This window comes from Mytilus edulis, chromosome 5, assembly GCF_963676685.1.
Source record: "Mytilus edulis chromosome 5, xbMytEdul2.2, whole genome shotgun sequence".
Lineage (NCBI taxonomy): Eukaryota > Metazoa > Mollusca > Bivalvia > Mytilida > Mytilidae > Mytilus > Mytilus edulis.
In genome coordinates, this window is record NC_092348.1 from 88,045,958 (window position 1) to 88,072,041 (window position 26,084).

The 26,084-nt window shown below is 32.3% G+C and overlaps 1 protein-coding gene across 1 annotated transcript; it reads right to left on the reverse strand.

Annotated features, from left to right (window-relative positions):
* Positions 1–1,449: 1,449 nt before the first annotated feature.
* On the reverse strand, positions 1,450–13,249 carry LOC139524722 (uncharacterized). Its single transcript, XM_071319748.1, has 2 exons — positions 12,696–13,249; positions 1,450–4,283 (listed from the first exon to the last, which is right to left on the reverse strand). Exons 1-2 carry the CDS (start codon positions 13,180–13,182, stop codon positions 2,308–2,310), a joined length of 2,463 nt encoding a protein of 820 aa, XP_071175849.1. The 5' UTR covers positions 13,183–13,249; the 3' UTR covers positions 1,450–2,307.
* Between the last annotated feature and the right edge of the window lie 12,835 nt (positions 13,250–26,084).

Genomic DNA, 26,084 nt, shown 5'->3' on the forward strand with positions numbered 1-26,084 from the left:
AGGATAAGTTTGGTTTAATTTGAATAAAAAGTTAAATTTAAAGCAGAAGATGTTTTTAAAAAGATTACAAAAAGCCAAAAAATTTGCAAAAATTCTTTTACGGACAATAACGGCAATAGGATGTCAATTGGCGATTTTGATCATGTTCAATTATTTGTAAATCTTAATTTGATGAATATTGATGCTGTTAACAGTTAATCCTAATCTGTAATAACATTTAAGATAATAACCAAACATTGCAAAAACTCATTTAAATTACCAATTTATGGGCATCAGGTGAACAAAGGGTTGTCAGATTCTTCGGCAAATTTCAGTCCAGATTGATTTTAACGTTATGAACATTTTTAATCCTGACAGCTTTGCTCTAAATGCTCTAAAGCTAAAAACCGAATTATACAAAACTGCATTTTACCCTTATGTTCTATGTTAGCCATTTCAGCCATGTTTATTAACACATTTTAAAACTATATACCTTAATGATGATTGTGGCCAAGTTTGGTAAAAGTGCAAGTAGTTTCAGAGAAAAATATTTTTGTAAAAATTAACAATGATGGACGATGACAACGATGACCGACATCAAGTGATGAAGAAAGCTTAATTGGCCTTTCGGGGTTAGCATAATGTAAGTGTTGAAAAGGCCGGAGACTTCAACTTGGGATATACGCAAAAATGCAGCAGGGTTAAGGCGCATATTTATTGAGATCTCAAAGAAAGTAAGTTAAATGACAATGATTCGTAAGATGCAATATTCTAAAGTTTAAACTTTATTTCTGTGATTGATTTTGGTTCAATAGTATTTTGTTGATAAGATGCATTAAAATTATAATTATGCACAAGGACTTGCGATACTTCATTAAAGACACACATTTCTAGAGGTAAATTTTACAAGTAATGTCCGTAACCATCACTTACCTGACCCCATATAAAATTTAAAAAAAATCATTGTTTCTTCCACTGGCCAAATGAGTTTTATAAATTTCAAATCAGGATCATGATTTTTTGTCTATTATCTGCACCTTTAATTTGTAACTAAAGTGCAACATTTATTTTCTTTTTACTGTGTTTTACCAAATTACTTTCCGAATTGATTTTCCTCTAAGTTCAGTATTTTTGTGATTTTACTTTTTACCAAATTGCAAGGCTTCTCATTTGTAGGATGACAAGTAACAGGGCCTTACAGCATGTGATAATTTATTTGTCATTACCCTTTATTCATACACATTCAAATGTTGTGTTTTGTTGCTGTCTCTTTGATGTTTAATCCAAAATAACAGTATTGATTTTTTTATATTTCTCTTACAAAGACTTTATAATATCTCAAACATGTGATCTGCGAAGGATAGAAATCACCCTTGTGCAAGTTCGCGTATACATGTTACATATATAAGACTGAATTTGGAAAAAGATTAAAACTTTAATTAACAACAATGTTCTGCAAAGTGAGATCTACAAATAAGTCAATTTGATCAATATCATCGATTGACACCTTATTGGAGTCATGGTCCTTAAAAGATATTTTTTGCAATTTTTTTGTACTTTTTGTAAACTTTTTAAAAATTATTCTGCTTTCAAATTTAAATTAAACCAAACTCCTCAATCATTATAAGAGTATTCAATACTATTTATTATGATTTTAACCTCATTAAACATGATTCCAAGACCACAGTAGATGCAGGTGAGAGACACAGGCTCTTGAGAGCCTCTAATAAATAATATTTCAACTATATGTTTTAGAGTTTATTATGAAGTCCATTTTCACTGAAGGCCGGCAAATGAAATTGAATGCGTTTGGTGGTAATTGTCAAAACATATACCGGATCACTTTAAATAATAGATTGTTCTGACGATTCGTATCCTTCATTCATCAACTTTATGCAAAGGGAACAGACATCGATTGCGACGAAAATTATCATTTCATCTATAAAAAAAAATACTATATGAAATTACGAACACTTCAAATTCTGGTCTGAATGATTTTCAAGATCAAGTATACAGTTTTAGTATTTTTTTTATTTTCTTGTTTGATCCCAGAAGTCCCGAACAAAACATCAGAGTTGTATTATTTCTGTTGTGTTCCAATCGTCAAACGGAAACTGCGATGAGTTGTAAGTGAGATGGAAAGTTAAATTGCAAGTTAAACCATCTTAATGTATCAGATGAAACATTGTCTTTTGAAGCGGTGAAAATGGTCGCTGTTTACATACCTTCATAGCATTATTTGGAGTTATCGGTCACGCACGTTAATTGTGCATTTTCCAAACTTCGTGAATCCATTAAGAAGATTCGTCTCCGGAGGTGTAGTTAGTTCTACATAAACATTGTATTGATCCCACTCTCTGCAATAAGGTCCAAAGGAAAATCTATACTCATCTTTTCAAATATTTGGTCATAATCTAAATTTTCGTTTTTTCCGTCGATAAGCTGATTACACATCTTCCCAAATAGAAAATTGTAAAACTTGTAATGCTGGTAAATGGCACTTGGTCTTAAGTATTTTACATCACAAAGATCCTTGAAAGATGTATAACGTTTTTGAAACCTTTCCTGTTTATGATAGCATAAAAAACGCAAAAAATGACAATAGGTTTCGGCATGAATAATCAATCCCATCTCATCAAAAAAAGTGGCTTTTAACTTGGACTTGCAATATTTCATATATTCTTTCATTTCCTCAATAGCGCAGTTAGAATTTGGGAACATTTTATATGATTCTAAATGAAATTTCAATGCCATTTGTCTGAAATTATATGATTGTAAAATAACTTGGCTGTTGACTGATTGATTTTGAAACACTGCAGAAAACTCGAAAGTGTACACGGCATTACTGATCCATTTAAGAGCGACATCAAGTACTTGGAGACAATCATCATATCTCTCTAAGTTATAAAACCACGACGCTAAATTTAGTTTTGCCGTGACTTTGTGAACTTTCTTCCCACGCAATATTAACTGCAAAATTAACTTATTTAGAACGTGGTCATGTTTATTCGTCTGAGTACTTGGACATTTAATGAACTGATAACACGGATAGAGGATAAGTTTCTTGAGAAAATTGTGTACTGGCGTGTCACCTACGCCTGTACGAGGAAACTCATTATTTAATTTGCATCTCAAATATTTCCACTCGTGAAACAGAAGAATTCTGTGATAAGACAAAAATGCTAGACGATTGGTGTTAACGTTATTTGCAATTTCCCAATGTTTGCCACTTACTACCTGGTGGCCTTTCTTGATAATTGAAAAGGCCATTGCCTGCCAGACCAATCGCAATATGTTAGAACTGACTTCATCTAAAATTTCCAAAAGCCCTGGAATTGATTCTTTTGGATATTTTTCAAGATACATATTGTTTGTTTGAACGAAAAAATTAGGGCAATTGATAGTTTTAACACATTTCCTAAGATATGTGATACATAATATAATACATAGTATTATATTTGATGGCTTCCATATGATATGTTCATGGTCCTCAGAAACCCAAAATAATGCTGTTTTCAATATGTATGAAGCAAAAACACATTCATATTTGCATACCATTTCATTGAAAATCTCTTTAAATAGTATTTTCAACGCGCCATATGTCATTAACTGAGTGTGGTTAAATGATCTTACTAATGCATTTTCAGCTTGAGAAAAGGATAATCTCCATTCATTGCCATCTTGATTTTCTGCTGATGACTTTGGTACAACATGACAACCGGACTCAATTATGTGATCAACAAGCATTTTAGAAGGCCATTTAAAGCACCTATTTCTGTTTTCAAATTCAGCTGCAATGCGTGGCCATTTTTTCGATTTAAAGCAATAAACAAAGTCGATTTCTATTCCCAAATTCGAAACAGATATTGATGGACCATGTTCGTAAGTTGGAATGACACTTCGAAATCTATCTTCCAACTCGTCCTTTCTGACTAATCTAAACTGGCTACTACTATAGTCGGTGTCTGAAATAGTTCCATTTCTAACTTGTCTGATCGTGATATAACCAGGTGTGGTAGTGTCAGAGGTTGAATCAAAGAGGAATCCATCTTTAACGCGGAGTTTTCTATCTATTTCATCTGCATAATCAATCACACACATTTGATCAGTATCACTGCCTTCGATGTCGAGACCTTCAGCTTTACTTCCGCTAACAAAACAAATATCTTCAGCCCCAGCTAAACATATGAATTTATTATCCATTAAAGTCCTTCTTGTTGTAACATTTTCCTCATTACCAATGTTATCTTTAAGAAAGGAGTACAACCTTTTTGACCTTTGGTGATACTCTTCTCTGCTGGCGTCTGCAAAAAACATTAACAAGTGAACATAAGTAATACAAAATTAATTATCTATTATCCAAATTTTAAAGAACAACAAGTAAATTGTTGTTATGACACATTAAGACTGTCAGATAACAAACCTGAAATGTTAATAGTTATCACAGGTAACAGAATTATAATTCAATACCCCAGACGCGCATTTCGTCTACATAAGATTCATCAGTGACGCTCAGATTAAACTGTTTTTAAGCCAAACAAGTACCAATTTTAAGAGCATTGAGGACAAAATATTCCCAAAAATGTGCCAAATACGGCTAAGGCAATCTATGCCTCGGATAAGAAAATCCTTATTATTTCGAAAAATTCATACTTTTGTTAACAGATAATTTACAAATTGACCACATAATTGATGTTAATGTCAACATCGAAGTGCTGACATGACATGTTAAGGTGATACAAAAAAAATGTAGAGTAAAAATGAATGTAATTAAAAATCAATTATTTAGACAACAATGAAGGTCTTTCCTCTCGAAAGATTTATTTTGATACAAAAATATTAAAAAATTCCGTATTAAATATCATTCAGCGTCAAATGATAACTATGTACGCTGATTTCAACAATATGTTGTTTCTTGCCATTTTGTTTTTAAATGATGGAGATAATTTGCTACTTCCGGTATAAAAATACTACATCCTGTTAAAACAAGCTCACTTCCGGTTGGCTTTTCCAAGGTCATTTGGCTTCCAATCTTAGAAAAAAAGTCCCAAGGCTTTCTCATCGGATTTTGTCTAATGCCTTGTTTGTTTCTGAGTGTGTTGCATTTTAATGTTGTGTCGTTGTTCTCTCATAATAAATGCGTTTCCCTCAGTTTTAGTTTGTAAAACTAATCCTAATGGTTCAAATTAACAGTGTGTTGTTTTCATATCTAAAGAAAATTTGAGACGAAAAAATATATATTTTGTTTGAATTTTTTGAGATTTGAAACAAACTCTTTTTACCAAATATTTCAAAAAAAAAAAAACATTATTTTAACTCATTTGTTACAACATGAACATAACTTGAATAGCATACTGAATATTTTTAAAAAAATTTGAAAATTCATTTAGTACTTAGAATATTTTATGTCGATTTTTTATCCAACTTTCCGCAAAAATAATTTGCACCCTACGATCGTTTACACGGAATTTTCTTTCCGACAGGTTTTAATTTTCATTATAGTATGTGCATACATTGCAAATGAAAGCTTTTTAAAATGGTATCTCTCATTTTGTTTCATATTTAATACTTTTTGATAAATTTTTTATTCCATGTCGTGTATCGTTTCTTTTGTTGACTAGTTTATTTTCAATCTATTATCGGTGAGATATTGAAAAATTAAAACAAAAGTATTTTCCAATTTAGAATTTAATTGTTTCTCAAATATTTATTCCCACATAAGAAAACTTTCTTCCAGTGTCAACATTTTATAGAGTTCTTTTGTGCTCATTAAAAAGTATAGACTGTATGAAATTATATACAAAAAATTAATATTGTATTACGTTAGAAAAAAAAATCAGACACATACGAAATTTTATTCAAGATACTCATACCACATCACAGACACGTAAGAGCGAAACTTCATCACAAATATTAAATGTTGACTATCAACCGTTCGTCACAGTAAACCTTACAGAAAACTCATGCACGCAGTCGTCCCAAAATCTGTTCTCTCAAGCTAATAACAGAGTGAGTACTAATATGAATTCGTATACATCCGCAATCAGTCAGAATCGCTACTTACCGAAAGTCACACTTCCGATATTCACAGGGAACATATTAGAGTGGCAAACTTTCTTGGATTCGTATGAATGCGCCATACATTTGAACCCTTCAATGACCGATGTCCAGAAATTTAATTACCTTAAAGCACAACTACAGAATGAAGCATTACGCACCATAGCAGGGTTTGCTAAGTGAGTAAGTGGCTTACTAATGCAAACTACGCAGACGCCATTATTTTATTGAAAGAGAGATTCGGACAAACACACAAAATTACACAAGCGTACATACAAGCATTATTAGAAATCCCTCACCACGAAACCATCTTGTCAGTTTGAGAAAATTTTATGATCAAATGGAAACTTATATACGAGGGCTATAATCTTTGGACCAATCACAACATTCGTATGGAAAATAACGAGTACCAATTATTTTGAATAAATTACCGGGAGAAATTTTTGAAAAAACTTGCCCGTGAACATGGAACAGAAAACTGGTTATTACGAGACCTACAGAAAGCATTTTCAATGATAAACATAATTGACGCGGGACAAGACATTGAAACGTCTAACAATATAAGTACGTCATCTTTCTTTACAGGAACTAAATCAACAAAACACCGCCAAAATCAAGCACTTAAACAAGAAATATACGCCAGAATTTAGACAATAAACCTTTTGTATTCTGCAATGATGTACACACACAAGCGCATTGGGCGAACGTATCTAATCCAGCATCACGCATGAACATTGTAAACGCGAGAAATTGTGTTTCAACTGCCTTGGAACACATCGTATAAATGAATGTAAGTCAAAACTATCATGCCGAAATTGCAACAAAAGACAACACAGAAGTATGTGTACTGTACGCCAATTTAACAACAAGATTAACCATGATAATGACAGGAGTAGACCAAGTGTGCAAAATCCAAATTACAGCCAACAGCATATGAATTTTAATAGTAACAATGAACAATCTAATCAGACATCTGTACATTTGGTAAATGACACGAATAAGAAGCAAGAGGACGCTTCAACTTTATACTCATCGTCAGTCGAGGTACGTACAAATGTACTTTTAAAAACTGTAGTAGCACCCGTATGTTCAGCCCACTTATGTAAAGATACCCATATTTTTTTGACGAGGGAGCACAGAGATCATTTGTGACCGAATATTTAGCAAGAAAACTGAATTTACAAAAAGAGGGAACTAAAATTCTACAATTATCGTCATTTGGAGATAGAAACAAAAACGTACGACATTTAGACAAATCAATAGTACACGTAGAAACAGACGCCGGAGAGAGAATACCTATCAACGTTCTGATCGTATGGTATGATTGCCACACCATTACAGAACAATATCCGTCACATTAACACAGAACTGAACTATTTACGGAGCCTAAAGCTCGCTCATCCATTTACACAGGAAGTATCGTTTGAAATCTCATTATTGATCGGAGCAGACATCTATTGGGATATAGTCGAGGATGAAGTAGTACGATGGAATGGTCCAACCGCCGTGAAGTACCAACATATTTAACATTCTTGCTTCGCAAAAACAACAGGAACACGATATAAAAACCTTTCTTATCACAACACATAGAAATACTCGATCTAGACGATTAGCAAATGCCAAGGTCCGGCAGAAGATACGGAAGTGTACGGATAACTAATCATAGACGCACATGAAGAAGAAAACTAACAATTTCAAAAAGGCCTTTCGTGGTTAAATCAAATTTTTCATTTATGTGAACAAGAACTTGGTTTAACGTAATTCAGTTCAGTTCATTCATCGAGATAGAGACTTTTTAATTTAATTTATTTTCAAATATGTACAGTTAATGTGCAATATATGATAATGTACACTTTTTTCGGCCCCCAGTATGTCGAGATTATCACAGGATAACGACGTTCCTTAGTTTGTGCATTCCCATTGACGACGCGTCGACTACAGTGACGACGCCGTGGGCTCTTATGAGTTGTTATTAAAAGTTATGGCTGAACAGACGTGTTTGTTTATATTAGCGAGAATATCATACTTTTCACCTCCACATCATCGCTACCAATAAACAACTTAATAAGTTGTTAGCGAGGGGACAAAAATTTAGAATTCTCCAACACATCAACTGGAAAAAGAACTCCAGGTTACTTATTGATGCAGTTGAGGACTATGCTAGATAATGTGTAAAGCGTAAAATCTTTTGTCTAAATATATCAAAGCTATTCGATCATGCATTCAGAAGCGCATTCAGAAACTAGGATGTACTATGAACACACGGGTTTTTAACCAATTAAAGAACCCAGAGGTTGTGTATGCTTTATCCTCTTTGAATGACAAATGTGCTGTTGTTCCAGCAGATAAAGTCTCCATTATATTGTTTTCGTATGTAAAAACCATTATTTGCAATGTCTCACAAAAGAGCCTGGAATGAACAGCAAAAACTGGTAATCCTACATATTTTTTAACATCATACTTCGGTACTGGCATGAAAATACGGATTTTTTGTGTTATTAAAATTTGCTGTTACAAAATGATAGAAATTATTATAAATTAAGGAATGTATCTCCCTCATGCAAAGCTCTGATTCCTTTCACGGATTTGGCTATACTTTTTGGACCTTTTGGATTATAGCTCTTCATTTTTTATATTTCAAATACTTTGGCCACGAGCATCACTGAAGAGACATGTATTGTCGAAATGCGCATCTGGTGCAAGAAAATTGGTACCGTTAATTTTATTACAAAGTATGAAATTTTACAAAATCACAAATCTATCCTTCTATCTTTTGGCATCAGCATCAAAGAAAACAAAGAAAATGTACTGCCATTATACTGGATACAAAAACCTAACAAAACTCCGTTTAAAGATTGATATATAGCTTGATCATCAAGGACTACTATCCTTTCTACAGTAAAAGATGGCCTTCACATATATTGTGATGATATATATTCTACAATGGTGTTAATCTGATGTGGATTCTTAAAAAGTCTAAAGATCTACTACTAAATCTTAGATCACAATCTCTGCAATTTTTAAAGCAACATTAAGACTTTTGATTTTTCTACGCATCACACAAAATTCCATATGCTAAATTGAAAGATCGACATCACGATCTCATAAAACAGAGCTTTTTCTATAAAAATGGGAATCGTAGATTCAAATTCCTTGTTTTGGATTATATTAGTTCTAATTTTGCGAAGAACCATAATGATTCTACCAGAAAATAAACTGATGATGGCATTATCAAAATGCTGAAGTTTTTTTGATCGACGATATATTTGTTGAGGATTTATATTTCTACAGGCATTCGGTATTCCAATGGGTATTACTTGTGCGCCTCTATTGACCGATTTGTGTTTTACTCATATGAAGCAGCATTCATTCAGAACCTTCTAGAAGACAAAAAAAGCACCGTTGAAAATTCTTTATTTTTACTTTCAGACATATTGTTGATGTCCTATCACTGAATAGCCAGTACTAACATCTCATATATAACAGTGAACTTGAAATTAAGGACACTATATATACTAGAAGGACTGCTTCATACCTTAATCCCTTCCTGAATACTGACACAGACGTAAGACTTCACTCTAAAATCTATAATAAACGGGACGATTTGAACTTCCAAATTATCAATTTCCCTTTCTTAGCAGTAACATGCCCTCTGCCTAATCGTATGGTGTTTACATATCTCAGTTGATACGTTATAATCACAATTTTCACACTATATGGACTTCATAAATAGGAGTGTGCTCCTTAATCAGAAACTGCTGTAACAATGATATGAGAAGGAAAGATTAAAATGGCATCCCGTAAACTTTATGGACACCATCACGAAAAGGTTGAACTATACGATGTGTCAGTGTCTAAATTAACTAAGAAATGTTTTCCACGTCTTAGATTGTGGTTTACTATTTACTTCGCCTGGTCTTTTTAAGTATCAAACGTGACCTATTCCAGAATATGACTGTTTTGATGAGTGTGAATTTGCATTGCTATAAGACGTGTCTCGGTATTTAAGACGTGTCTCGGTATTTGTATATCCAGTGTTCATGTATTAAGGTAGCACGGTAGTATTTGCATTCCAGAATTTAGATTGCTCTTTTGTGAACCTTACTTAGGTCAAGGTATCTGAAAAAAGTAAAAAAACAAAAATACTGAACTCCGAGGAAAATTCAAAAAGGAAAGTCCAAAATCAAAAGGCAAAATCAAAAGTCCAAACACATCAAACGAATGGATAACAACAGTGTGAACAGTGTGATTGGACAATTTTTTTTTAATTCTGTATTCACTGCATAATAAAAAACCTAAAATCACTAGTGGCCTTAGGTTTTTAAAAATAGCAAAAAAAGTAAACGGTCATGATACATATTCAAATTTATTTCTGATTAGTATAATGAAAGTACTTCAGTTAACTGTGTATGTAGAATTTTTGGCAGTGCTATAAACCGGTGAAAATCCTAAAAAGGCTATCACTATCCCTTATCGGCAAGGATATACGACCGTGCAATCTTAAGATACGAAGTTTCTTTTGAAATGCTGATCGGATATTGTTTTGTGTCTTATCATTTTTTATTTTATATTTAAGGAATGACTGTAATATTTTTTCTATCTATGAAGAAATGACATAAAAAATTTGGTGCACATAGCGGATTATTTAACAGTGTGCACCACATTTTTCTATGTTATTTCGAATAGACAGAAAAAAATATTACAGCCATTTCTTATAATTTAAATTCTAAATTCTATTTTAAACCGTAGAAAACAATGAAAAAACGTTGATGAGGTCACGGTTACATGACTAAATTATGTCTATGGGCTGATTACAAAATAACGTCAGCCAATCAGAAGACGCGTTACATCCAAAATTAAATTATTCTTATGTAAAGGTAAAGATAAATAATCACCAAGTTAATTTGTAATGATTTTAGTTTAAAGCAAATATGTGCACACGATAAATTTGTTTTACACAGGCCGACATTATGTTAGTTACACAATTGCTAACACAATTCTATACTTATATTATTGTAATTGTTATTAAGTATATCAAATAACCTAATTAAAAACCTTATCTTAATTTGTTCAGTTTTTAGAAGTTTACCTGTGAGGTTACTTTTTTGACATTTGTGTGACAGACAGTTTTCAGTAATTCTATAAATATGTTTTTGTGTACTGTCCTAAGTTAATTTTAGTTATTCGTTATAATTCTGTGGTTAACATGTCAAAAATTTAAGATTCTATTATATTGTTTGTTTATGTATTTCCCTGTCTTGTGTGTTCTTGTATTTGTTTCTTCTGTATTCCTGTCATTCAATGTTTTCGTTTTTGTGGTATTTTTGACATTGCCATAAGGCGCGAGTATTGGCTGATCGCAAGAACAGGTTCATCTCACCATCTTTTCTTAAAAATGTCCTGTACCAAGTCAGGAATATGGCAGTTGTTATCTAATAAATCGTTTTTATGAATGCTGCATTGTCGTTTGTTTTTTTGTTGCACGTCAATATTCTGTTGTCTCGTAGTTGTCATCTTATAGTTTATGTGTTTTCCTCGGTTTTAGTTTGTAGCCCGGATTTGTTTTCTCTCAATCGAATTGTGACTTTTGAATAGCGGTTAAGGTGGCACGGTAGTATTTGCATTCCAGAATTTAGGTTGCTCTTTTGTGTACCCTACTTAGGTAAATGAATCTAAACAGTGTGATTGGACAAACAATACAGTATCAACTGAACAAACTTTCCCAAACTGAGGGATGAATCAGGTGTAGAAAAATATGAAATAATTTTACATACAGATGAAAATGAATTTTTGAGAATTTTTTTAAATTTTGTATTCACTGCACCATAAAAGACCTAAAATTACTAGTGGCCTTAGGTTTCTAAAAATAGCAAAAAAAGTAAACGGTCATGATACATATTCAAATTCGTTTCTGAATAGTAAAATAACAGTACTTCAGTTAAGTGTGAATGTAGATTTTTTTGCAGTGTTAGAAAGTGGTGAAAATTCTAAAAAGGCTATCATTATCCCTATGGGCCAGGAAATACTACCGTGCCACCTTAACGACTGTAACCCCTATTCATTAAATTTTATTATCTAAGATGTCATTCAACCAGAAGATAGCATGATGCTATATGAAATGATGTTTTATTTCCTTAATATATTTTAGAATAGTTACCAAAGGTATCATGATTATAATTTATTACACTAGACACGCGTTTCGTCTACATAAGACTCATCAGTGACGGTCAGATCAAAATAGTAAAGCGAAACAAGAACAAAGTTGAAGAGCATTAAGGATCTAAAATTCCAAAAAGTTGTGTCAAATACGGCTAAGGTAATCTATTCTTGGGATAAGAAAATCCTTAGTTTTTTTAAAACTCAAAAGTTTGTTACAGGAATTTTACAAAAGTCACCATATAATTGATATTCAATTCAACACTGAAGTGCTGACTACTGGGCTGGTGATACCCTCGGGGACTTAATGTCCACCAGCAGTGGCATTGACCCAGTTGTGTCAATAGTTATCGAAGGCATCAGGATTACAATTTGTTACGCCAGACGCGCGTTTCGTCTACATAAGACTTATCCGTGACTGTCAGATCAAAATAGCTATAAAGCCAAAAAAAGAACAAAGTTGAGGAGCATTAAGGATCCATAATTCCAAAAAGAAAACCTACCTTTAGAAATTCCTATTATGTCTAAAAATACATCTGGATAGAAGAATTCTTTATTGGTATAGTAAAACAGTGCAGGTATAGAGCTGATATTGTCTGTGTTAACGCATTCCGCCTGAATACCTCTAACCTTGTTTTTTACTTTGATTGTGGATTGCTTATGCCGAATTAAAATTTTGAAGTTTGATACAGGGATGTTGTCACCATCTGCATGCTGTCTTGTAGAAGTATTTGAGTAAAACTTAAAAGCCTGTGACGGTTTCATGGAGTATCCAGACTGTTTCCGGTGTCTTGTATGAACAGTTTGTACAGAATCAATCGATAAATCATTCAATTCTAAGGTAGTTCCAGTTCTCAAATCATTAACGTAGATTGAATTATCACGTCCTCCCGAATAGAAATTTGTAACTGATTCACAACCCACAGATCTCCAAATATCACTATAGAACGATGGGTAATCAGGATCTATGTACTTTTTAATATATTCCATATCTTGTTATCTTCCTTCCCGGTTTATAAAAATCAATCGTATTTGTGTATTTCTATTGTTCATTATCGATACGCTCACGTATTATAACATGTTGTCCTATCAACATAACATTAAAACTTCGTAACATTATTGTTAAAGGTAAAATACCAATCTTTGTAAAATCAGGTCAAGACATTCAACAAACAAAATCCGCATAATCACCAAATTGATCAAATATTTTTATATTGAAGCACACTCAGTTTGGTGAATATAAATAAATAATAAATAAAAGTATATGTAGTTATCAGGCTTATAATCTAAAACGCGCGTTCATCTACATAAGACTTATAAGTGGCACTCAGATTAAAATCCTAATAGTTATCAATCCAAACAGGTACACATGTACAAAGTTGAAAAGAATTTAGGACCTAAAATTACAAAAAGGTCTGCCAAATACGGCTAAGGTAATATTTGCCTGGGGTAAGAAAATCATAAGTATAATGAACAAATCATACTTTTGTAAACAGAAAATTTATATAAATTGAACATTTAAATAATATTCATCTTCACCGAAGTGCTGACTACTGGGCTGGTGATACAATCGGGGACGAAATGTCCACCAGCAGTGGCATCGACCCAGTAGTGTAAATAATTATCAAAGGTACCAGGCTTATAATCTAATACGCCAGACTCGCGTTTCGTCTACATAAGACTCATCAGTGACGTTTAGATCAAGATGGTTATATAGACAAACAAGGACAAAGTTGAAGAGCATTGAGAACCTTAACATATAAATAAACTAAAATACAAGACTAACACAGGCCAGAGGCTCTTGATTTGGGCAGGTGAAAAATACACTCTCTAAGAGAAAATCTATTTAAACACGTATGCAACAAAAACAAAGGAAAGCAACGCAAACCGAAAATTAACAACACAAAAAAAAACTGAAAAATTATATATTATTTACAAATCGTTTTATAATCATAGCACCAGACTACTTTTGGTATTTAGAAAAACAGAAATACCAGCGTTCACATCTGAATATATAAATTCAAAAATTCTTGACAAAAAGAAATATAGATTATCATTAATAATATGAGACAATAGTTTACAATTGTGATAAATAAAACGAAAACTCAGTGGTTATTCATTATAAACACAATTTGGGACAGTTAGCTTTCTTGTATTTATTTTCCAACCCGATAATTGCATCAATAAACTTGTTTGTTGTTTCTTCTCTTTTGATGTATTTATTCCATAAATAAATCGACAGTGTACAGTCAAATAGTATATTCTATAGGTTATAAGCAATAATAACAGGAGAGTCGCAAATTAGTTAATTTTACATCTCATGTGTTTTTGATTTTATAAAGATTGAAAGGTGTATTATTGTTAAAAAAGAATACGACATCTTATCCCTGATATATTTGGAAATTATGAATGAAATAAGATGTTGGAATCTGTTTATACTATTGAAAGATCCATTGAATTTTAATCGGTTTTGTAAATGGTGTTTTCCCCGTGTATTGGCTTATAATAATTTACATAAACAAGCAAAAAGCAAGTCCTTATGAACATACTCGAAATACAAATTTCTTTATAAGGAGATCATTTACATAATTTAGTCTATTGAATTGCTAATTAGTTTTTTTTTATCAACATAGCAAGCAAACCCGTACGGTGTTTTATATCTTATTTTGGTAAGCATTTTTTAGAGCTCTAATCTCAGAAAATATTTCAAAATTATATGGTTTAGGTTTCGTCATTGTCACATATTCATGCATCCGGTTTAATCATAGATTCCTTAAAAAAAAAACGAGTATTAAGTACACTAACGCAAGTAATAAACAATTACGATGTGGATACACATTTATTTATGATGTACATTAATCATGAAGCAAGTTTCGTCGAAAGAACTGTAAATAGTTTTACAATGTGTGCTACGTCGTTCCAACCATATATATAAAGAGAACCTTCAACTAACAAATGAAACAAAACATTAACTTATAAGGGCAAACATTGTTTAACTACTGTTAATCTGTTTCAAAAGATAAGGATCCAAAAAACTTGCCCGCTTTCGTAAAAAAAACCCAGTTTGTTATACTTTTTTTATAATAAATTTTATAATTTCTTTAGTTTAACAAAAAAGATTTCTCTCTATGTGCTTTTCTTTGTATGGAAACACGTTTGATTGTCCCTCTTGCAGTGCTAGGTTGCAATTCTTTTTTAGTGTCGAATATATTCCATTAAAAGTATTTAAAGTTATATCGAAAATATCTAAAAACTCTGTATTGTGCAGTTATGCTTATATTTGTTTTATATAATATTCGATTTTCAAAAAAATGTTGATCGAGACAAAAAAAACAATATGTATTTTTTTTAAACATCATTATATACACTACATTCGTATGCAAATCATAATAGACACAGGAAAGAATATAAGATACATCAAATCCCCATGTCTTAACAATGAAACGATGACTTACAGAATGATGGATGCGATTGGTTCACATGAACTATTACCATTTCTTCGTGATTGATACTTACTTGGCGATACCATATAATCATCTGAACATCCTATTGCTACACAATATACTGTAAGGTGGCTACACGGTAAAAATTCAATAATCAAAATCAACGCAAATTTGTCAATGAAAAGATTCGTAGAGTTTATGTAGAACATTACATAAGACGAATGAAAATTTTGAAATAGTTTGTTCTCTTTAAAGACATAGTCGGAACGATACTGTACCTATTGTAGAACTATGTGCAGCTCTTTCCCTACGACGAAACTTGTTTCATGATTCATGTACATCATAAACAAATTGTACCATCATCTTAAATTGTATATTACTTGCATTAGTGTATTAAATAATGGTTGAATTTCATTTTGCTTTTTTGATAGATTCAAGTGAACTGAGGAATTGAAGGAAAACTCCATCTAAGTCACTCACATTTCAAGCAATAATATAGAGTAAAAGGGTTGTGCTAATTAACATTATAAACATGTACACTTAATCTCACTACTATTTTTTTATTTTCGGTTTCGGTTTCGGTTTCGGTTGCGGTATCGGCTTATGGTGGACATGTCTAAGATGACAGTTATTATCCATTCGTCTGAAATGTTTGAGCTTTTGAGTTAGCAATTTGATTAAGAACTTTCCTTTTTGAATTTTCTGCTGAGTTCAGTATTTTTGTGATTTTACTTTTTAAATACTGTTTTTTTTCCAGTCTATAAAGTTTACCCTAGTTGCATAAAATTGAGTTTGCGTGATAACCATGTAAATGATCCATCGTATAACATTACATCGCAAAATTGTTTTTAACAGCTGTCTCCATACATATCCAGATTAATAAAAACCGAGAATTAGAACTAAAAGCTCTGAAACTACTACTCTAATACCAAAAATGTGCACGATAAAAATGCAAAAAGTAATGTTTATCATAGCGTTCTGCGTTTGTCTTATATCCGCATGTCAAATAACAATATCTGATGGAAAGGTCAATTCAGATGCCTTCAAAGGGTACGATAAACTGGAATCTAAAATTGACAAATTGAAGGATACCCTCACAGCAAAGCTTGATAGCAGTCTTCGAATACTGAACAAAGTTAATGAACAAGTTAAAGGTAACTAAAACTTTTTTCAGATGTGATAAATTGATAATTAATGAAACGAAACTTGACCGACCTGTAATTCAATATCTCTGGCATCGTTCATGAGAATGAAGAAAATTTGTACGACTTGTTGGTTTTAATAGCTTAGTCGATACGTGTTACGTTTCTACCATTCGTCTGTTCAGTTGCTAAATAAAGGCAACAGTAGTATACCGCTGTTCAAACTCATAAATCCATGGACAAAAAACAAAATCGGGGTAACAAACTAAAACTGAGGGAAACGCATAAATATAAGAGGAGAACAACGACACAACACTACAATGTAACACAGAAACGGACCGAGCATCAGACAAAATCCCACGAGAATAACAAATATAACATCAAAATCAAATACATGAATTAGGGATAGACAAGTACCGTGACACGTCTTATCGCAATGTCAATTTACACTCAAAAATAAGAGAAATCAAACGACGCAACGTTAAATTGTAACACACACAGAAACGAACTATAATATAACAATGGCCATATTCCTGACTTGGTACAGGACATTTTTGAAATTGTTTATATGAAAATAATGATATTGAAATTTAACTAAAAACGGTTAATTTCGTCAAGACAGAATTTTGTTTTGTGTTTCTTTGTTTCATATTTGATTGTATTTATAGTTATTAAGATTTTAACAGAATGTTTACTGCTGTGCCCTTAATTTTGACATTTTTTCCCTTATCGTTGTCAATATAATGGCATTTAATTCTACTGTCATATAGGTGAGCGGTTAACGTAGCTATCCATAAAACCAGGTTTAATTCACCGTTTTCTACATAAGAAAATGCCTGTAACAAGTAAGGAAAACGACAGTTGTTACCCATTCATTTGTTGTGTTTAAGCTTTTGAATTTTCCTCTTGATTACGAACTTTTCGTCTGAAATTTCCGCTGTGTTCGGTGTTTATGTTTTTTTACTTTTTTGAAGACATTTCATCATATCTTCCAACCATCGTTGGGGTTCCTTAACGGCAATATCACACTTCTTTTTGGTCTGATTCGATCATTTCAACTCGCTTCCGTTCCTAAATAGTTTAAATTCCCCGATCATTTCCTTCTAATCCACTGAACAATTGGTAAAACTACATTTCTGATAAACTTCGAAAGTTATGAATAATTTCCAATAAAAAAAAATTGACTAGTCATACTATAGTATAATTATTGTATTGTATAATTCTTGAAGAGACAGATTTTGATGGTTATTGTCGTCCTTAAATAAAAAAAAAATCTATCTTTCTATTTGTTAATTATAGAAGACTTTATTGGTTTTATACATTGACTTTAACGGCTGATTTTTTGTTTTTTTTTTTCCTTTTGGTTTTGAAATAATTGTACATAATATTATTTTTCAACTTGTTTTGCATTTTTGTAATAGACCACTTTCGAGTTCATCCGTCACCGGCAAAAACTCGTCAATTATGCACGCCTTTATGACGTCATTTACCAGATAGAGGGGCTCGCCTGTATCCCTGCACTATTTTCGTTCATCAAGCGTCTTAGTGATCGTCTTTGTGCAGGATAAACTAGAAATAATTGTTGCTCTGTAGGTACTTACTGACAATTCCCTAATGACAGCAGTGTTGATTGTCAATTTTGAGAATTCATTTTGCCGAATAATTCGTACAATATAGAATTATAGTTTTATAACCACTCGCTCAACATTGGAAGGAAGTGACGACGCCCCTAAACGCACAAATGACGGTGATAAAGGCGCGTATAATTGACGAGTTTTTTCCGGTGACGGATGAACTCGAAAGTGGTCTATTGTTTTGAATTTGCGTCAAACTAATTACATGTATCACTTTTTCAGTAATAGTTTTTGAGTTTTTGGGTTTTTTTTTATAAATTAATTTTCCTTTGTGAATTTACTAATATCAACATATATTTATCTTATGGCACAATAATTAAGCAAGTGACATAAATAAGCATACTAAGCATACTATGGTACAATATGAAATCTATGGATAATGATAACATAACCAATAATATAAAAATAGTAGTTATAATAGTACAAGAACATAGAGATACAAATGTTTTGATGATGTAAGTTTTTTTTCTGAAATCAAGTTTTCTTTTATGTAACTCTGAATTCTTTTTATATAAGGTTTTATATCTTGCATCTTAGATCTGTAAATGAAGTATTTTGCATATATAATAACTTTATTTTTGATAGAAATTCAATTTACAATTTTCATGAGATGACAATATCAAAATGTAGAATTTCGATATGAACTTTATCGAACATCCATGATTCAGATTGTGTCAAATTTCGGCTATAATGTGACAACCAAAAAGAAATCTGGCACTTCCTTTCAAAATGTACACAAAGATTCATTTTAAAGAGTAGATATAAAAAAAGAAGATGTGGTGTGATTGCAAATGAAACTACTCTCCACAAGAGACCAAAATGACACAGAAATTCACAACTATAGGTCACCGTACGGAATTCAACTATGAACAATGCCCATATCGCATAGTCAACTATGAAAGGCACTGAATTGAATGTAAAACAATTCAAACGAGAACACTTACAGCCTCATTTATGTATAAAACATAAACGAAAAAGAAATATGTAACAAACGACAACCACTAAATTACAGCGATTTAAACAAAAATCTGATGAATAGTTCTATATTGAAACCAACATAACTTAGTGAGTTCTTTTTTTAATCTTTGGTAACACAGAGGTGTATTTTGACTATATTTTGATTATATTTTGACTATTTTACCTATCATTTCTGTTTAGTTCTAACATCGTTGTAAATAAAATGAAAGTTGATGCGACTGTCATACAAGTGAGAGGTTAAACGCTATAATACTCGGTTCAATCCACCATTTTCTACATTTGAAAATTCCTGTACCAAGCCAGGATTATGACGGTTGTTATCCATTCGTTTGATGTGTTTTATCATTTGATTTTGCCATTTGATAAGGGGCTTTCCGTTTTGAATTTTCCTCGGAGTTTAGTATTTTTGTGATTTTACTCCCCCTCCCCCCATTTTTTTATAACTGTTATTTAGAATACCTTCCCATTTCTGTCTGCTGCAAAATCTATAGGTAAAATATCTCGGTCCAAAACGGTATAAGCTCTTTTCTTAATTGCAGAAAATATTTATATCTAAAGGCATAATAGCTTGATCTTTTTCACTGTTTCAGTGTTGATTTTTAATTACGTGTGTCCACTTTTTTTGTGTTAGTATAAGCCCATAAAACTATAGATACATGGGTTTGAAATTATACATTATTTCGAAATTGTGAATGTTAATATATTTCCATGTTTATCTAACAGGTCATTTGAAAAAGTCTGACATAATCAATTTTAACATGATCGTTATTCCATGTAGGTGCTGAAAAAAGTAAAATCACAAAAATACTGAACTCCTTGGAAAATTCAAAAAGAAAGTCCGAAATCAAATGGTAAAATCAAAAGCTCAAACAAATCAAACGAATGAGTAACAACTGTCATATTTCTGAAATGAATTCCTCAAATTGAAAAGGATGTCTGAGTTTTGAAATATTTATCTCGATAAGAATTGCACCTTGAAGGAGAGACAAATTTAGTACTTAAATATGCTGAACAAAATGGTAGATATATTATTTTATTCGTAGAAATTCTTTTATCTGTCCACAGGTTAATTACTTGAAATACAAGTTCTTTCTCTTAATTTATTTTTATGTTCCATTTAAATAAATGCCGAAAAATATAGTTTCTATTTTTCATTTCTCAATTAACAGAAGAAGAAAAATTTCATCAATCCTGTTTTCTAGTTTCAGACTGAGCAAATCTCATATTTTTAAAGATAATGTGTGTAAATCGACGAGCGTTATCATTTGACTATTACAAAAACTAATTCATATAATTTAAAAATATTTTTAAAAATAAAAGCTCTAAAAAGTGCTTAAGAAAATAAAATATAAAATAAATATCAACGTATTTGTTACGTTAAAAATATGAATTAAACATTCATAAGACAAAATTATGTGAAAGATCTCTAGTGTGCGTCGGAACTTATTTCTTGTTTACATCAGTCACAATATTAATACAAAATAAAATTCAATGAATGTTATATAATAGTTTATACTGCACTCGTTCTATTTGAGCAGTCAAAATGCGTTGACTGTATATTTCTATGCCATATACAGTCACTGACCTGATATCACTTTTCCTCATGAATATTTAAATAGACATTGTCGAAATTATATTTATTTATTCATACGACCTCTTCAACCTGTTCTTGTTTCCAATGTAAACAACGATGCGTTTAACGACTCAAACTTGTTTCTTTTGCAATTTATGGGAAAACATATTTCACTTATTAATATTTTTTTGTTTGCAACCTATAAATCATTATGTTTTATGCTTATTGTTGATATTTTAGTCTGCAACGAATTCGTTCATCATTGATTGCGGTAATGATGTACATTTCATCGTGTTTTATATTTCTCCGTCTGTGTGATATGAGGCCTTTTTAAAGGGGGATTTTTCCCAATATTTAAATCAAATAAATAACATTAACACAATAAACAACAATTGAAAATGTTTTTTTAGATTGCAGTATAAAGACAATAATAGTGCATTGACTTGACATATCAAAGATATAAGGATTCGGCCCGAAACGGGGAAAATGCTCGGCACAGCCTCACATTTCCGCGTTTCTAAGCCTCATCCTTATATCGTTGATATGTCAAGTCAATGCACTATTATTGTCTATATATAAGAATTACAACAACGTATAGCATTTATTATTTTCAAACTTACCAAGGATATATCGAAAACATTGTTCTATAAAACATAAGACAACTTTCAACCTTTATCAGAAACACCTTAGGTGTAAAACTTGCTAATTGCTAGTACAATAAAACCAGGTCGTATCCACCATTTTCTACGTAAAAAAATGCCTGTGCCAGGTCAGGAATATGAAAGTTGTTTATTTGATGTGTTTATCTTTTAATTTTGACAATTGATTAGGGACTTTCCGTTTAGAAATTTCCTCGGTGTTCAATATTTTTGTGATTTTACTTTTTGCTACTCTTCTATTGTCATGATCTATTGACCTTAAGAATACATGTTTTGATTGTACACTGTCGATTTGTATTCGAAATAACAACATTAAGAGATAAAAGTAAAAAAGGAAGAAAAAAGCCAATAATTATCGGGTTTGAAAATAGAAAATAAGGAAGTTTCTGTGTTAATTTGACATAACCCCGAGAGTTTTTTTTTTTTTATTTATCTCAGACTGGTATCTCAATTATAAACAGGTTTCTGGCGTAAACATATTTTCCTTTTATAAAGAATTTTCGTATTCAGATATTCAGATGTAGTCGCTGTCACTACGACACATAACTGTTTATCCAAGTACCATAAATGGTCTAGTACTTTATTCTATAATACGATTTGTACTAAAATGATAAAGAATACAATTTTCTGTTGTTTCTTTTTTTCTTTGTTTCATCAGTATCTTAATATTTTTTTAGTCTTAGAGAGTGCTTAGTTTTCGTTTAAGTGTATTTTCTCTCTGAGTTTTTGAGTTACATTAACAGTTGCCAACCCGTTAAGGCGAGGACAAAGGAAAATCCTATCTAATAAATAAGTCGACAGAATAGAAAGTATAAAAATGCCGGCGACGAAACTGATTTATAGTTAAACAATTGAATAATTTAAAGAGGGTATTAATTCAACAGTATTAAAAGAAAATATATGAAAATAAATTAAGTTTTTAAAAAAGCATGTACATTCTTTAAAGTCACCAAATTGCAGTTTTACGTCTTAGTTTCTAAATATACCGATCTGATTTTGTCAAGTGAACTTAAAAAAAAATCTCTCGTGAAAATAACGATTCAAAAGGTGTTTCTGTACAGGGTATAGATTTAAAAATCAATATTTTAAAACAGTACGTTATCCGTCAAAACATTTTTTTATTTCAAAATAAGGTCTTATCTATGTATGTTCGAGTATAAGATGTTTTCTCGATATATTTTTGAATTTGTTTAATAACCTAACTTAAAAAGTGTTGTTTTTTACTGCATATCAATCGATTCATTTTGTATTTACTCCTGAACTTCTTATATCTAGTTAAAATGTATATTGATAAATCAGAATGGTGTACAACTAGTAGAGATATAAATTGAAGTTGGTACTCTGAGAATTTATTTGCCCTGCAAATATTTTTAAACAGTTTTACGCAAAACTCATACAGCGTACTGTACTCGAATTTTGCTATTTTGGTAGAAAAAGGACACCATTTAATGGAAATATGTTGTTCTTGTAACTATTTTCGAAAACTGTCTTAGATAGAAAACTATATATATAGAAATCTATAAAAAAAGGGGGAATTGCGCTTTTTGTAAACGGGGTGCTCCACGTTGTGATTAGCCATCATCAAGGCTTGAAGGTTGTCTGTACTATGCACTTATCCGTGTATGAATTATCCCATCACACACGGACCTCAATCTCGCAACGACTTCTAAAATTATGAAACATTTTGGTGGTCAAAGAATGATCATGGTGGTCATAGTAGGGTTGTAGTAGGACGTGTCAAGGCTGTGATAATCGTGGAGTTCCCTTACCAACTTTGAACGTGCTCAAAACATTCCTAGTGCAGATGTGGCCACACTTAGTGTAGTGGACGCATATAAAGGTAGTAGTAATGACGGTAATATCAGAATGGGCGTAGAAGCATCGTATTGAAAATCGTGGTGTAATAGTTTTAACGTTCATACCATGACCGTGCAATGATCCTGATATGATTTCTGCAGCGATTCTGTTGCAACGGTAGCAGGTTTTAGTTACACTCTTAAAAGGCTCCTTTTACGTCAAATAAGTCCTCCCACGACTTACGCTATCTCTGGACACTTCTATAAAGACCTTCCCGATCGCGTTACGATCTCAATACGAGGTTACTCTGACCGAAACACGACTACGTTGTCACTACGCTCTTCGTCCTATTAAATTTCTTAACTCTCCCATTGTACGGTTTCATTGAGAAAACATGCCATTTAAGGTTAAAAAAAACCACTAAGACATCACGGTGCTAATAGAAGAGGTACATTAACAGGTTAAGATCGTATAGTTATAGTGACTAGGACGTAGAAGAATCGTAGTGAAGTCGTGCTGAGGACGACAAGCCAGTAGTAGCAGCGTATTCTTGTCTTCCTTTTCTTAGTAAAATCGTAGAAGAAGCGTGATAATGACATAGTGAAATCGGTATAATCGCAGTAAAGTCGTAGCAAGGTCGCAACGAAATATGTTCCATTGTCTACCGCGAGTACACCGCGTTTCCATTACATAGGTTCTGCGATCATTCAATCTCCACTCAACCCCTTTCTAAAGTTCTTACTGCCATACTCACTGCAGTCAAAGAAGGACTTTAGAAAAATTCCGAAACGTTAAATTCAAGAAGTGGTGTTAATCAAATTTGGATACTGAAAAATTCAAAAGAGTTATCGGTGAATTTACAATCTCAATCATTAATACATTGTACCAACATTAAAACCTTTGATTTTTCAACTCTTCATACCACTATTCCACATACTAAACTTAAAGCTCGACTGACAGAACTCGTCAGCTTATGTTTCTTTAACAAAACGGGCACTAGACGTTTTAAATATCTAGTTTGGGCATGAATTCAGCTTACTTTGTGAAAAATCATACAGGGTCAAGGAAATAATACACCGAAGAAGATATCACTGCCATGCTGGACTTTTTAATTGACAACATATTTGTTGAATTTGGAGGTTTGGTCTTCCAACAGACTATTGGAATCCCAATAGGGTACCATTTGCGCTCCTCTGCTTGCAGATTTGTTTTTGTATTCTTATGAAGCAGAATTTATCCAAGGCCTGGACAGAAAGGAGAAAAGAAATTAGTCCAGTCATTTAATGTTCACCTTTCGGTAAATTGATGATGTACTGTCTCTTAATAATAATAGATTCAGTGATCACTTACATTTAATATATCCAAGTGAACTTGAAATTAAAGATACTACCGACACAGATAAATCTGCTTCTTATTTAGACCTTTTTCTCGAAAAGACTACTAATGGAAGGTTGAATACCAAAATTTATGACAAACGCGATGATTTTAATTTTCCTATAGTCAACTTTCCATTTCTGTTACTCTAGAGCTAGCTCAAAGTACGTTGATTTTGTTGAAAGAAGTTGATTGGCCATTATGACAAAAGTGTGTCAGAAATCATATCTGATATTCTTCCTCAGTCATAATAACCTTCCATCATTACCGAACTGAACAAAGAAATAACACGACGGGTGCCGTATACGGTGCAGGAAATGCTAACCCTGCCGGAGCACCTGATTTCACTCCCGGTTTTAGTGGAGTTCGTGTTGTTTTTTCATCTATTATTTATAACTGTTGATGTAAATGTCCCTTGATTTTATGAGTCTTTGTTTACTCCTTGGTTCTGATTGTTATTGTCTTACTACGTCCTTACTATGATCTTCCTACGCCTTTTTTACGAATGTTTTAGCACGTTCAAAGTTGGTCGTGGACGATCATAAAAACTTTGCATTTCCTAACAATGACTGTACCTCGACAACGGTCTGACATAAGTTCCAATGTGTTTTAATACTTTCTGACGTAGTAGAGGGAACGTAGTATTGGTGTGATGGGGTTATTACTACTACTGCACTGTGACTATCATCCCGATTTCACAACATCTTTATTTGGCTTTAAGAAAAATATTGGTACGATTCTACTACGAGGAGGAAGAAAATATTCATATTCAAGAGCACAGTGACACCGTAGTGAAAACATTGTGAAGTCATGGTTTGATCATTGTAGACATGTATTGAGATCGCAATACAACCAGAAAGGTCTTGGTAGAAAAGAACAGCGATCATAGGAGTCGTGGTTAGGTCTAATATATGTAGCAAAAGGTGTTTTAATGTATTACTATCGTAGCAGAATAGTAGAAAGTAGTACAACCCTGCGCAGCTACTACGACAGTATAGTAGCAGGATCTTATCAGGATCTTAGAAAGATCATGGCATGAACGGTCACCTAACGTTTTTGTTTGGGTTCGTGTTGCTCAGTCTTTAGTTTAGTTGTTTCTTGTTTACTATTATTTGTCTATTTGTCTTTTTCATTTTTAGCCATGGCGTCGTCGGTTTGTTTTCGATTTATGAGTTTTGACTGTTCCTCTGGTATCTTTCGCCCTCTTTTACTCTTTTATAACCTTGAAATATTTAATTTTCAAGTGGGATCTTCTTGGTCTTAGTCTAGTGTGACGGGGGCCTAACTTGCTA

What these genes read in the sequence shown, in the direction of transcription:
- LOC139524722 (XM_071319748.1), bottom strand. Translation starts at nt 13,182, where the DNA reads ATGGAATATATTAAAAAGTACATAGATCCTGATTACCCATCGTTCTAT. An exon ending in CATAATAGGAATTTCTAAAG is followed by an intron (nt 4,284 to 12,695) that starts GTAGGTTTTCTT and finishes TGTTTTTTGCAG; the next exon opens with ACGCCAGCAGAGAAGAGTAT.